This window comes from Theileria orientalis, chromosome 4, assembly GCF_000740895.1.
Source record: "Theileria orientalis strain Shintoku DNA, chromosome 4, complete genome".
NCBI lineage: Eukaryota > Apicomplexa > Aconoidasida > Piroplasmida > Theileriidae > Theileria > Theileria orientalis.
Window position 1 is genome coordinate 1,136,704 of NC_025263.1, and position 13,752 is coordinate 1,150,455.

Below are 13,752 nucleotides of genomic sequence, written 5' to 3' on the forward strand. Positions count from 1 at the left end.
TAGCGTAGTTGGTCTTGGTAACTTAGCATTGGTAAATTACGAATAGCAAATTCCAAGACAGAAAGAACATCGGTAACACAGTAGTACAATGAGTGTTAGCAAATTAGTACTATGGTACAGCGGATTATAGTCGGTGAAATGTGTATTTAAGACTGGTAAAAGGACGTAAAAGGGGAATTACAACAGGCAACTCTGCAGAGTACGCGCACTACTGGCTCCTAAGGCGAATCTGGTGGAACGCAAGCAGCCTCCAGAGCTGCGTGACGAAGCCCTGGCTCTCCTCGTCGAGAAACTGCTCCACCTCGAAGAGGAGCTCCTGGGGACCCGGACGCTCCTTGAGGCGGGAGAAGATGAACTCGAGCACGTCGCTGACCAGCGACTCCTCGTTGCCCATGTACTCGAGGATGCAGCGCCGAATCCAGGGCTCTATGAGGATGCTCAGGTTCGTCGAGAAGAGGAGGTCCCAGTCGAGCTTGAAGTCGAGGATGCCGTCGGTCGGCACCATCTGCCAAATCTCCTTCTCAGTCAGCGCAGGCTTCTTCACCTCCTCGGCCTCAGCGGCGAAGACGCTCACCACCTTCACTCGTTTGCCGACGCCCGCAGCGCCGCCAGAGGCCTGGGCTGCCTGGGCGCCGGCACTGGCGCTGCTTGCGCGACCGTCACTGCCACTGCCGATGCCGAAGCCTGCGACGCCGTCCGCCCTGTGACGCTTCGCCGAGTCGTGGTCGCTTTCGGACGCCCTGCTCGACTTTGCTCCCGACCTGCTCGAGGCGCCGTCCCTGTTGTCGCCGCTCCTGGCCGTTCCTCTGCTCGCGCTGCTACTCGCACTGTCGGTCTCGGCGTTTCTGTGCGAGGGCAGGGCTGACGCCGGTGCCGACGACGGCTTTAGGATCTTCATCGTTATCTTCTTAGCCTTGTTTTCGTCCAGCTCCTCCTGCTCGTCCTTGTAGTCCTCTTCGATCTCCCGTGCTCTGTGCTTCAGGTTCGGCTTGCTGGTGCCCGCCAGGTCCTCCTTGATCAGCCTTTCTCTTCTCGAGGCGGACACTGTTTGGAGCGCCTTGAGCTTTTTGAACATTTTTTCCTCCTCGTACTCCCAGTCCGGCAGCTGCTCCTTATACTTATTGTCGTAACTTTTCCTCTTCTGCTTCAGTTTAAACAGTCGGTCCAGTTCCTTTTTATTCACCAGATATTTTTTACTTAGTATTTGATCCTCCTCCTTCGCCTGCCTCTCCTTGGTTTCTTTTTGCGCCGATTTCGGCGTTTCCTCGTGCTGTTCCTCTTTTTCCTCATCTTCCACTGATTCCGATTGATTTTCCTCTCCGTTTTCTTCCTTTTCCTGAGGGTGCGCTTTGATGTGTATTGCTATCAGCTCTGTGAACTCTCTTCTCAGCTGCGCCTTATACTCTTCGAACATTTTAAGCACCTCGTCCTTGTTCTTGTCCGTGTTCGTCAGGCACATTTCCTCCATCTTTCCTATTTTCCAGTCATCGATTTGGCACTTCACTCTCGAGTTACAGCTCACTTTGAGCACGTTGTTGCCGAACTTCAGCCCGTTGAGGCACTCTATTGCGTAGTACGCTCCTCCTGGAGACTCAAAGTCGCAGAACGCGAATGTTGCCAGTGACCCTGACGATGGGTCCATGTGTCTTTTAAAAGTAGTCGTTTTACCACATTTCTGTTCATAATCAACATTTAGTTATTGTTAAATAATTAATATATATTTATCTACACGCCAGCATCTATATACTGTAATACTCTACGCCTTGTATCAACTCATTCTAACATAAATAACTCATTCAAACACCAATAAAGCATCAACAACTCCTTAAAAACATACCTGCAACATGTTAATTACAAATTCGTTCGTCGTGTCGGTCGTCAGGCCTCCCACGTACACTACGTTCGTCAGCTTCGGCGCGTCGTCCTTTTGCGGCACTGTTACCACTACTGGGTTCAACAGCGTGTCGATCAGCGTCTTCATTGGGAAGTTCATCATCGGCGGCCCCTTCTGGCTGTTGTTCATCATTGCTGCCTGCGCGCTGCTGATAAGTGGAGGATTCATCATCGGCGTGTTCATCATCGGAGGGGCCATCATCGTGGGATTACCCATCATTCCTGGCATCGTCGGCTGCGGCATAACCGTTGGAGGCGCCGTTATTATTGTTGGCTGATTCATCATCGGCGGGTGAAATCCATAGGTCACTAAAAACCGTTTATTCGTTGTTACCATGGCTATCACACACATATATTTACTAATCCGATGTGCATATATATTCTATAACTGTCGTACCCTGGGCGTTGTTCACATTTGTCATGTTGTGGCCTTTAACACTTGGGTAATTTGCTGTGTTTGTATTACCCAAATGTGGTTGAAAACTGGTATTATGTGATATGCTTTCCTGGGCCATTTCAGCTGTAGAATCAGCGTTTATCAGTGCTACGCAGCTACTAGTATAACACAAAATTAAGTACTATATAGGCCGGGACTTAACCAATAGATACTCACACGCCACACTAGCTATTATATTATACATAAATCGCGATTTGCTTTAATAATATCAATATTCATCACTTACTAGGTTGCTGCTCCATCACTGGAGGTGGATATTGATACGGGTTAAATCCCTGGTTAATTCCACCTAAATGTTCATTATTTACCAGTTTTCATGAATATACAAAAGTTTTAGCCAACTACTTGGTTAAACATGAAAAACTTACTCATCATCATCATTTGAGAAGGATGTTGGTTAACATTTGGTGCGATATTTGAGCTTCCAGCCATGAAAGGCTGTTGCATTGGTATATTATACTGAAAATTTATGTAAAATACCCAAAACAGGCTATCAAACCAGTTAGAGAATGGATTCCATCGGTGAATACCTAATAACTACTTACCGTTAGGTTTGGCGGTACTCCCTGATTATTTTGCATATTCAAATCAATAAATTATATCCATAAAGTACATTTTACATACATTTTACCTGTAAATACAATTAATTTTTTGAACTTTTTGACCCGATATGATGGAATCACAGCAATTCACAAACTCTCATTTTAACCACCTATTTACTATAAATTATATTCAAGATTGCATTGTACAAATAATTAATGTCAATCCACTCTATATCATATTTTTTCTTCCCCTAAATTTTAATGGAATCGCCTCTTGACGATTTAACTCAGTATGTGATTCTTAGGGATGATTTACAAACTGACGGAAGGAGTTGGCCTCGGGGTGCTCTCATAGCTCAGGCTTGCCACGCATGGTATTTTTTATTACATATCCACTCCCCTTTTAATTTTCTCACACACCTACTCATCCATTTTCAGCGTTTCTGTCAACTCCATCTTCAAGAGCGACCCTAACGTCTGCAGATACACTAGCCTTGAGAACCTTCCTCACCTCAGGACCGTCGTCCTCTCCGTCGAAAGTGAGACGAAGCTTCTCGACTATTACAACATTCTCACTGCCAACCTCGTGAGCAGCCACCTTTTCACTGAGCAGCCTGAGAACATCGTCACCTGCCTCGCCACTGTTCCTGTGGAGAAATCAAAGGTCTCATCGCTCCTAAACAAGCTAAAAACCTTCAAATGACCATTTGCCCTCATTCAACCTTATGTATCAATTTTTTATAGCACTCCCTTACACATCAGCTACCTAATTTTTTTAAAAAGTAATCTACATCTATAGACTGAACCAATATGTAATATAAAATATTAATCATGTATATAATTTCAATACTATATTACAGGTGATGGCTTCGAGTGAAGCCTTTATTACAACTAGTTAGACACTTCCAAAATAAGTCAATACAAAACTATTGCTAAGCTTGTTAGCGCTCGTATTAGATCATTTCTAATCCGAAAAGGTGTGAAGCTATTGAAAAAATCAACGACTAATTCAATAGCTAGCAAAGAGTGGAAAGGTGAGCTTAAGCTCTCTCTCCTCTGAGTCTCCTGGCCAAATGAACATCCTTTGGCATGATGGTGACTCTCTTTGCGTGGATAGCACACAAGTTGGTATCTTCGAAGAGACCAACAAGGTATGCCTCTGCTGCTTCTTGGAGAGCGAGAACTGCACTTGATTGGAACCTCAAATCGGTTTTGAAGTCCTGAGCGACTTCACGGACCAATCTTTGGAATGGCAGTTTTCTGATCAAAAGTTCAGTGGACTTTTGGTACCTCCTAATTTCTCTGAGAGCAACAGTTCCTGGACGATACCTATGTGGTTTCTTGACACCTCCTGTAACAGGGGCAGTTTTTCTTGCAGCCTTAGAGGCGAGTTGCTTTCTGGGTGCTTTACCACCAGTTGATTTACGGGCTGTCTGCTTAGTCCTAGCCATTTACACAAATAGGAAGTGATTTTTTTATCCGGATTTTGCCGCACACCACAAAGTCGGGCATCTTTAAAAAGGGCCATTTAGGGGCTAATCTGATCCCAAAAATTCCCATAAAAAATTAAAAAAACCAGGAATCGATATGATCTAATACACACATCAAATTTTTAATTTAGTTTTGCTCAAATTAATTCCGGTGTATCAAAGCCATATGTTACTTTTTTACAACGGATTCTATACAATTTACCACATATAAGATTCCTACTTTATTTTACGTTGTTCTTATTATATATTATCATTTATACACAAATTATGCACAGATATGCTTTATCGTACAAATTTATAAATATTTATAAGTTGGGGCATATATCAATATGTTCGTATAAATGGGCTATTAATGTGTATAAGTTTAAATATAATATTGGGAAATATACAGATAGTTAAGATGATTTGTAGATTCTGTAAGATTTATAAGTTTGTTATACACAAATTTATTGATTTGATGCACGACATTTCACATACGTATATAACATTTAGGATAAAGTTGCAACGCTCATATACCTAGATAAACACAAATATATACTTGTTTTAACATGATCTACACCAATAGTTTTATACACACAGGGACTTTTTGATATAAACGCATTACAGTGCTGATGGTCGAACACATAAAATTTATATATGATCTAAACACATCTATATATAAAACCAATAATATAACAAACAACACCATTAATTCATGTAATTCCATATGAAAATATGTGTAGATGATATATATTATGAAAAATCAGAGCCTGTAGATAGGTATCAAAATAAAATTATTGAGACTTCTTAGTCGGATCACAAACCAATCCACATATATATTGGGAAGCATCAAAAATAGTGGCGATATAGCCCTCTATAAGCCCAGAAGGCCCCGATTTTTTTTGTGTGGGAATCAATGGTGCTTCAACTATGTGTCTCGTTACGCCACACAAATCAGTCCTTATCGTATTTGAATATCACACCCATAAGTAAGGAGGTTAGTTTTATTTAATATTTTTTTCCATATTAAATTAACAATCATATTTCAGTAAGTATTTTTGTTTATATCGCCTTTTTAACATCTTGATCTTATATTTTGCATCTTTAATTTATCGATTGTTGTAATACAGTTAATTATAGATAACTTCCATTTTCAAATAAATTTGTCTATATTTAACTGTAAATATAATATACTTTTCCGGTTTAACGTAAGACTTAGGTGAAAAAATGAACGCAAAGGGCGTAGCAGGAGGCCGTAAGAAGGCCGCAAAGGCTGTAACAAAGTCTGCCAAGGCTGGCTTACAATTCCCAGTTGGCCGTGTTGGAAGATACTTGAAGAACGGAAGATATGCCAAGCGCGTAGGTGCAGGAGCACCAGTATACTTGGCAGCCGTCCTCGAGTACTTGGTCGCCGAAGTCTTGGAGCTTGCAGGTAACGCTGCTCGCGATAACAAGAAGTCGAGGATAGTACCACGTCACCTCCAGCTCGCTGTGAGGAACGACGAGGAACTTTCCAAATTCCTTGGTGGCACCACCATAGCCTCAGGAGGTGTCATGCCAAATGTCCAGGCAGTCTTATTGCCTAAAAAACATAAGAAGGATAGGGATTAAACTATTTAACAACACCGAGTAAGCGACATAAATACAATAATATATATCTATATAGAAGATTAGGATAAGATATATAGAGGTATATACAATAAATATCAGTCATGAGTCACACATTGATACAATAGAAACTAATAGGTTCTTTAGGAAAGCGTTCTCATTAAATTAGCATATTATAAATTGGGATTACTCTTTATATTACAACTAGTTAGGCTTCACTAGAAGCCATTAATAATATACTCTGTTTGCATCATATTTGGCCACACCTACAATTCATAATATATTTTCATGTATATTAACACGTGTGCTGGTACAAAATTAAATTAACATGGTTGTGTATAATAATATTTCACCGTCAATGTCCTTGGAGTTCCTGTCAGACGAATATCTACCGTAAGTGGACGCTAGATATGAAAATAAGGAATGGAGGCCTCGAGGCCAAATGAAAAAATAAAAAAGTAAAAAATCATTCCATATGGATTTAACATTTAATATTTCCCGAGATTCTATCGAAAAAATCGATAAAATAAGGAAATATTGGAAGAATAAGGAATCTGGAATGATGTTTAGCAGATAAATAGAGAGAATTGATAGAAAATGGAATATATAAATATTTAACGAAATATTTAGGGGAGAATGTAGCGATGATAGCGTGGACGAAGATGAACTTAACAGTTTTTTAATGGGTGAGCTGACAGAACCAACTAAACCGAAAAAGAGCTCGTTCGCAGACAGGTTTACAACAAAATTACTAAAAAAGAAGAATAAAAAGAGAAATAGAGAGTAAGAAAGTAATTAGATAGATGAAAATATGTGTTAAGGGTAGAAAACAAGAGATAAAATCGACATAGGACCTTCTATCTAAGAAGTTCGGAAAGGAAGAAAAAGAAAAAAAATAAAACAGCATCGCAGTCAAGTAAGCTGACACCGGAGCTTGAAAAGTTGCTACAAGAGGCAACGGACCTGTACCTGAACAAGAACTTTGAAGAGGCAGTGAAGATACTGAAGGAGCTGGTGAGAAGAGCACCAGGGTTGCACGACCCGTTTCACATGCTAGGGCTGATATACCAAAACGAGTTCAACGACGTGACGACGGCGACGAGCTACTACCTGCTGGCAGCGCACTTGGTGCCGACTGACACTGAGTTGTGGCAGAGGATAGGAGAGATGAGTCAGTCGAGTGGAAACATAGACCAGGCTATTTACTGTTTCAAGAAGTGCCAGCGAGACCAGGACGGAGAGCTCAACGAGCAAGCAGTGTTTGCACTGGCAATATGCTACGTAGAGAAGGTGAGATTTAGTAATAAGTTGTCGATGCAGTGTGTAGCTAGTAATAAGTTGTCGATGCAGTGTGTAGCTAGTAATAAGTTGTCGATGCAATGTGTAGCTAGTAATAAGTTGTCGATGAATGGTTAATTAGTAATAGTAATTGATGCAACGGCGACTAGCAATAGTTATTGGTAGAGTAACTAACGTAAATATGCTTAGAAGGACTACATGAACGCAGCGAAGAGGTTCGGAGCGCTGTTTAAGCTGCACCCTCACGATAAGCTGATAGCAAATCAGCTGGCGAGGTGCTTTCAGCAAATAGGAGACCTGCACTCGAGTCTGCTGGTGCTGGGCACGTACTTCAACATGACCATGGACACGGAAATACTCGAAACGATACTGGAGCTTAACGTGACACTGTCACTGTACGAAGACTGCTACAGAATACTGGACGATATCTGCAAGTCGAACAACCTGACTCCGAAGGCGCTGCCAGTGGAGCACCTAGTGTACTACGCGGTGGCATGCCTGAACCTGGAAAGAGAAGCCCAGAACGAGCTGAATTTTCTGTACGAGAAGCCGATGAACGTGAAGTACATGTTCCTGATCGCAAATCACCTGTGCCCGAAGTACGCGGAGGAGTCGCTGAAGTGGTTCAAGAGAGGTTTCGGAATGATGGCAATAGCAGACCAGCTGGACATACCGACGACACTGAAGCTGGCTAAGTGCGTCATAGCAGACGGAAACAATCACAGGTTCCTAGCAGAAGTGCTGAAAAAGGCGCTGGAAAAGGCGCCGACGAACTCGGAAATACTGATAACGCTGGCAGACGTGCTTCTGCAGTTGGGGAGGAACGACGAGGCAGACGAGTTGATATCACAGCTGACACTTAATGACCTGGATAAAATTAGAGACATCCCAGAGTAAGTAGCCATAACGGAATAGAGTAGCTAGCGTTTAAAGGAGCAGCGTAATTATTGAAATAAACAGCCTAATAATTTGAAGAAACAGCTTAATTACCGAAAGTAACACCTTAGTAATTGAAAACAACAGCACTTAATGGTTATAAACAACAGCGGTTAATGGTTATTCAGGCCTATACCCGAGGAGGAGAGGATGGAGACATTTAGAAAATTGAACAGTCAAATAAGAGAGATTGAAATGGAATGCCTGAGTGACCCAAAAATTAGAATATACCCATGTCTACTATCGTATGAGAGTAACGGGTGCCCGAACAGGAGGAAAATGAACGAATGGATAGACGTGTTTCTGAAGGTAGTGAAAGATTGCGAATTGGATACAGAAAGAGCAATACAGAGACTAAATAAGACGAAGAATAGTAGAGCGAATACACTCAGTGACCTGAAGGAAAACATGAACAAAGATGAAAACTCGATATTCATGACGAGCGAATCGAAAAAGTCGATAAGCAATAAGAGTTATTCATTCCTGAAGATAAAGAAGGAGTTGAATCTGAACTCGGCGGAAGATATACTAGGTAAGGAATGAAAAATAAAGGGAAAATTAAAAAATATGTGTAGGTTGGAATGGATATGAGAAGCTGATATACACGGCTTCAGTATTCATGTGTCTGTGCAAAAGAGTGAAGGAAGCAGTGGAGATGCTGGAAATGATATCAAACAACAAAAAGAAGTATAAATCAAACTTGGATTCAGCAGAGAGAAAGAACTTGATAAAAAGAATAGAGTACATCATCGCAAGTAAGATAACGGGTAGATATCTAGAAATAGTAGAAATTATACCAACAGATAATTAAATGGAAAGTAACAGGGTAGTAAAAGTGCAAAACGTTGACTAACGTATACCTTTAGAGTGCAGCTCATTCGGAGGATTGTTTAAAATAGCGATAACGTATGCCAGGAATAATTTTCTTAAGGACCCGTACCACGGAAGCCTGGAAGAATACGCGTTGATACTGGGAACGGGGAAGCTGGCACACGCAGCGCTGCTCCCACTGTCGTCGTCGAACGAAAAGGACACACTGTTGGAAAACAGGTGAGCCCCGGCGTTTTATAGAAACGTGTAGAGCATGGGTGACGAGACAGCTTCTGCAGTACCCAGAAAACTTTCAACTGCTCATGCTGGGAGGACACTATTGCACAATGTCAGGAAACTGGTCGTTCGCAACCCAGGAGTACGAGCGAGCGTACCAAAAGAAGCAGAACGATTCGCTGGTGTCACTGTGTTTGGCAACAAGCCACCTGAACTCACTTAACAGCAAAATGACAGACGTAAGAAATGGGTAGTTAAGGATAAAAGTAACTTTGGTGGTTGATAGTTAGGGTACAAGTATGGTTTTTAAAAGCTTTTATTACAAAACGCCTTTTAGAATTTTAACAAATCCTTGGTTCTGGGACTGTCGTTCATGAAAAAATACGTGGACCTGAGAATGAAATCGGTGGAGCACCTGAATTTGCCGGAGCCGGTTAAAATGGTGTTTGAGGCCGAGGGGATGTACAACATGGCGAGGTAAGCCTGGTCACGATCAGCGGACTTTAGGGCCTACCACTTCATGAAGATGTTCGACTTGGCGGTGCCTCTCTACGAAAAGTGCCTGGACGTGGTCTCAACGCTCGAGTGCGGCGAGTGCTCGAGCGACGCGGAAGTGGAGTGCCCGTGCATAGTCTGCGAGTACTGCAGAACCTCAGCCAGAAGCCTTCCGAGTTCCTGCAAGGGCTTCACGATGGCCTCGTTCCTGTACAACCACGCCCGAATTCAACTTCAGAGAGTACAGTTCATACAGAGCATAGGCAGATACATAGACTGAGGCATCTAGTAGTACCCCAATTTACCTATAAATCCATCACTAAAACTCCGACTTTCCTATTCACAATGAATTGTTCAGTGCTCGGCCTACAACCTATTCTTGATACACACGCACAACAACAACATGGTCCAAGCCACCTACATCTCCTCGAAGTACATAGTCTGGAATTGATTTAATATTTAAATTTCCATTTCAATGTCATAAAAGTGCATTGTAAGTCTATTTATGCCCTGATACTAAGCACGAAGACCATGTTCATACATGGTGTGTGAGGGCGTCATGATACATGGATAGTTGTAAAATCACAATGAATTAGCATAGAATCCTTAGAGAATCCCATTTGATAATCAATTTAAAAGTAAAATATGGTATAACATTAGTTAAACGATGGGATATATTGGTAGTTTATGCAAAAATTGCATAAATATTGTAAAATACAATAGATTGGCCAAAACCAATATAAAAAATAGCACACATCACACAAATGGACTCAGATTATATTCTAATATTGCAAATTATAGCTGTTTAAGTCCTACTTTACATTTAGAAGGACGATTTTTGGGCTTTTATAAAAACAATTTGTATAATTATGATCAGAGATCGTTGATTAGGACACGTGCCATTGTATCTAACTTTGACCACTCTCATTTCGTGGTCACAAACCCGAAAACAGCTGAAAATTGGCCTCCGGAGAACGACCACGGGTCGCCAATATCGAGGAGGAGTTGCAAAAAACTAATGTTTGAGCTCAATCAACTTGAAATGGAAAGGATGGAAAAGATGAGGAAGTTTAACGTAAGGGGAATGAAGTTAACATGGGTTTAATAGATGCCAGAGCTGAATTTGGGCGACCTGGTGGAAGTGAAGTACGAGCTTTCGAGAACACAGCAGACGTTCGCAATGTTTACAGGTACAGCCACCAACTAGCTAGTCGCCCATTGCTCACACACAATATGCACAACTTAGGATACTGCGTCGATATTAGAAACAGAGGCCTGAACTCGTCGTTTAGCCTAAAGAACGCGTTCGACGGCGTCGGAGTCACTCAGCTGTTTCCGAGCTACTCCCCAAGGATTCTCAACGTCAAGGTAGACACTGCCTTCAAATCAATGTTCAGATCATAAAAAGCGTGAACAGGGCCACTAAAATCGACTCTAAGCCCATAACCAGGGACTACCGATACAAGTTCCACTACAACGTCAGACACAGGTTCGCGAAGAAGCGCGGAGTCCACAAGCCAGGTAACTTTATAGAAGTCTCCTAAAATTACTGATGCTGGCCACTGATTACAATGTAGGCATTCGGAGCTTTGAGATAAGGCTGAAGAATCGGATCACCAGACTGAAGCAGAGCTACTACAGGATGCGACTTGAGGCGGGGCTTCCTCCGTACATTTGGGGAGGCCCATACAACATCAACACCAGGAAGAGGACCAGGCAAGCCATTTATTCATCACATTTACACTAGTTTCACTGTCTTTAATCCTTTTTACCCCTTATCTAATAATTATTTACATATTTGAAAATATAACTTATATTCCCTTTAGGTTGGTCAAGGGGGAAACCTACAGGAGGATTCAACTTTACAGCCTGGTAACTTTTATTCACATTTTTACATACATTTGGCTGTTGACCGCATTTAAATCCCTTTAACCGCCATTAAAACACTCATAACACCATCTTTCATTTTCTCATTTAGGATGAGCAGAGATCTCGAAGTCAGAAGTTGAGCAAGAGGAGGAGTAAGTCTGCTTGGGGCAACTATAAGCTGCCTGGAACTCACTACATTCACATCCTGAGTAAAAAGTAGTGTAAGTAACCCATTTCAAGGGCCACGTTACCTTTAAAGTTCACCACTGCTACAGTATGTGTTACTTGTTGGTGTTGTTTTCTAATTATACACAGACGTACACATAAACTATAATTTACAATGCTCTGAGCGATTAGTTACTTTACAGCACTTGTATCCCCAAACACCCTTTTCGAGGTCGTAGTACGACCCCCAAATTTGCGAGTGTCCCAGCAACTTCCCTTCATCAAATTCGAGTTGTCGTTCGCTGCAAATTAATGTGTTAACCACTAATACTATTGCTGGTACCAGTACTACTACAATACTACTGCTAATATTGTTACTGGTACTACTATTAACAATAATGCTGCCAGCACTAACAATGATAACTGTTTTTCACTTACTCGTATTTAATTATATCTTCTTCCGACACTTTAGCCAGTGGCTTCAGTTCTTTATAATTTTCAATGTATTCTTTGGCTTTAAAGCGTTCTATCAGCTTCTGCTTCCTCTCGAGCACCTCCTTTTCCTCGTTCTCCTTAGTTTCGTTATATAATTTTTCCAATTTTGTTGGATTTGCGATAAAATTTACGTCTAGTCCTTTCTTGTTACTCTCCCAGGCGAACACCTGCGCGAATTATGAGCACTATTTTAGTCAGTAAAATACGGTAAACATACTACGCAACAGATATCAACTCACCTCGAGCTCCTTGGGCTTATACGTTTCCTCTGAATTAAAATAGTAGTTGTCTCCCTTAAAATAACTGTTAACTCCTGCTAGCGGATCTTCTCTCATTGACCTTGATTTTGGGTCGTAAAACGCCGAGTTGACGTCCAAATTAATTAGGTACTTTGCCGTATCCTCTCTAATCCTCAGGTTTCTCGTCGTGGTTCTCGTCTTGTCATCTTTGCATTCAAAGGTTTCATTTTTTTCTCTGAAAATCATTGCAAACTACATAACCAGCTACTTGTAATTAATTTCTTTATATCATCTGCCTAACTCATAACCATTTTATATGTAAACTTACACGTGCTTGTCATCATCCTCCACTGCTTCGTCGTCGTTTGAAATGTTAACAATTTTGTTCAGGGCCCTTTCGTGTTCCAGGTCTTTGTATTCCTCAACCAACTGCAGATGTGTATTTGGGTCAAACCCGGCCCAGCGATCTCTCGTGGCGTCGTAGCTCTTTTCTGCGTTTTCCAGTATGTACTCGTCGGGGCAGATGTTTTCATTCGTAAACTTCGCTCCCTTCTTTCGCGGCCGTTCCACGCACGTCTTAGCGTCATGGGTCATAGCTCCGCAATTCTCGCAGGCTCCCTTTCTAAATTTTAAGGCCACTTTATTCGTCACTCCTCGTCGAGTCACAACTTCAATGGGAGCCTTCTGTACTTCGTTAGTCCTCTGGTGGCGTAAACCTAAAAATTAATATTCATTTGTAACAAAACAAATAAAATGTATTAAAATTTAACAATTATATGTGAACATTCGCATTAAATTGAGTATTAGAGCTATAAATGTGAATAAATGAATAAAAATAAGGGAAGACTGTGAAAATACTAACTTGGTTCACCCTGATCTAAATACCACGGAGCTTTAGAGATATATTGAGGTATGTGAGGGTTTATTTCATTCCCTAACTCATCCTTGAGAGCTGGAGCTGTACCGGCCTTCCGTGCCTCATCCAACTCTCTTTCCCTTTTCAATTCATCCCTTGTTTTCGATTTTATACTACTCATTATAACTATATTACACTACATTTTAGAAATTGCAATATATGATATGTAAATGGAAGGATAGAATGAATTTTTAACTATGTTAGGCAGAGGGCAAACACATTAGAAACATTAATATTCTAAGGAACAAATAAAGAATAAGCAATGCGGATAAATATTACATTACTAGGTATTATATCAATTGAGTTACATTGCGATTTTATT

General features: G+C 41.3%; 7 protein-coding genes across 7 annotated transcripts; 4 read left to right on the top strand and 3 right to left on the bottom strand.

The window, feature by feature from the left end:
- Positions 1-208: 208 nt before the first annotated feature.
- Positions 209-2,931, bottom strand: TOT_040000515 (uncharacterized protein; the record flags this gene model as incomplete). The annotated part of the gene is made up of 7 exons (XM_009694151.1): positions 209-569; positions 738-1,675; positions 1,838-2,232; positions 2,291-2,437; positions 2,577-2,639; positions 2,719-2,809; positions 2,896-2,931. The coding sequence occupies 7 exons, from the start codon at positions 2,929-2,931 to the stop codon at positions 209-211; spliced, it is 2,031 nt and encodes a 676-aa protein (XP_009692446.1).
- A 222-nt stretch (positions 2,932-3,153) lies between these two features.
- TOT_040000516 (uncharacterized protein) lies at positions 3,154-3,900 on the top strand (the record flags this gene model as incomplete). Its single annotated transcript, XM_009694152.1, has 3 exons — positions 3,154-3,266; positions 3,331-3,556; positions 3,850-3,900. The coding sequence occupies 3 exons, from the start codon at positions 3,154-3,156 to the stop codon at positions 3,898-3,900; spliced, it is 390 nt and encodes a 129-aa protein (XP_009692447.1).
- A 32-nt stretch (positions 3,901-3,932) lies between these two features.
- TOT_040000517 (histone H3) lies at positions 3,933-4,343 on the bottom strand (the record flags this gene model as incomplete). The annotated part of the gene is made up of 1 exon (XM_009694153.1): positions 3,933-4,343. One exon carries the CDS (start codon positions 4,341-4,343, stop codon positions 3,933-3,935), a length of 411 nt encoding a protein of 136 aa, XP_009692448.1.
- Positions 4,344-5,588: 1,245 nt separating this feature from the next.
- Positions 5,589-5,972, top strand: TOT_040000518 (late histone H2A.2.2; the record flags this gene model as incomplete). The annotated part of the gene is made up of 1 exon (XM_009694154.1): positions 5,589-5,972. The coding sequence occupies one exon, from the start codon at positions 5,589-5,591 to the stop codon at positions 5,970-5,972; it is 384 nt and encodes a 127-aa protein (XP_009692449.1).
- A 325-nt stretch (positions 5,973-6,297) lies between these two features.
- TOT_040000519 (transcription factor) lies at positions 6,298-10,026 on the top strand (the record flags this gene model as incomplete). Its single annotated transcript, XM_009694155.1, has 10 exons — positions 6,298-6,362; positions 6,600-6,752; positions 6,821-7,259; positions 7,458-8,161; positions 8,333-8,736; positions 8,780-8,959; positions 9,071-9,254; positions 9,286-9,490; positions 9,589-9,728; positions 9,759-10,026. 10 exons carry the CDS (start codon positions 6,298-6,300, stop codon positions 10,024-10,026), a joined length of 2,742 nt encoding a protein of 913 aa, XP_009692450.1.
- Positions 10,027-10,413: 387 nt separating this feature from the next.
- Positions 10,414-11,493, top strand: TOT_040000520 (ribosomal protein L19; the record flags this gene model as incomplete). The annotated part of the gene is made up of 5 exons (XM_009694156.1): positions 10,414-10,821; positions 10,855-10,936; positions 10,993-11,114; positions 11,144-11,267; positions 11,324-11,493. 5 exons carry the CDS (start codon positions 10,414-10,416, stop codon positions 11,491-11,493), a joined length of 906 nt encoding a protein of 301 aa, XP_009692451.1.
- Positions 11,494-11,943: 450 nt separating this feature from the next.
- Positions 11,944-13,551, bottom strand: TOT_040000521 (splicing factor; the record flags this gene model as incomplete). The annotated part of the gene is made up of 5 exons (XM_009694157.1): positions 11,944-12,082; positions 12,219-12,442; positions 12,515-12,749; positions 12,843-13,230; positions 13,377-13,551. The coding sequence occupies 5 exons, from the start codon at positions 13,549-13,551 to the stop codon at positions 11,944-11,946; spliced, it is 1,161 nt and encodes a 386-aa protein (XP_009692452.1).
- Between the last annotated feature and the right edge of the window lie 201 nt (positions 13,552-13,752).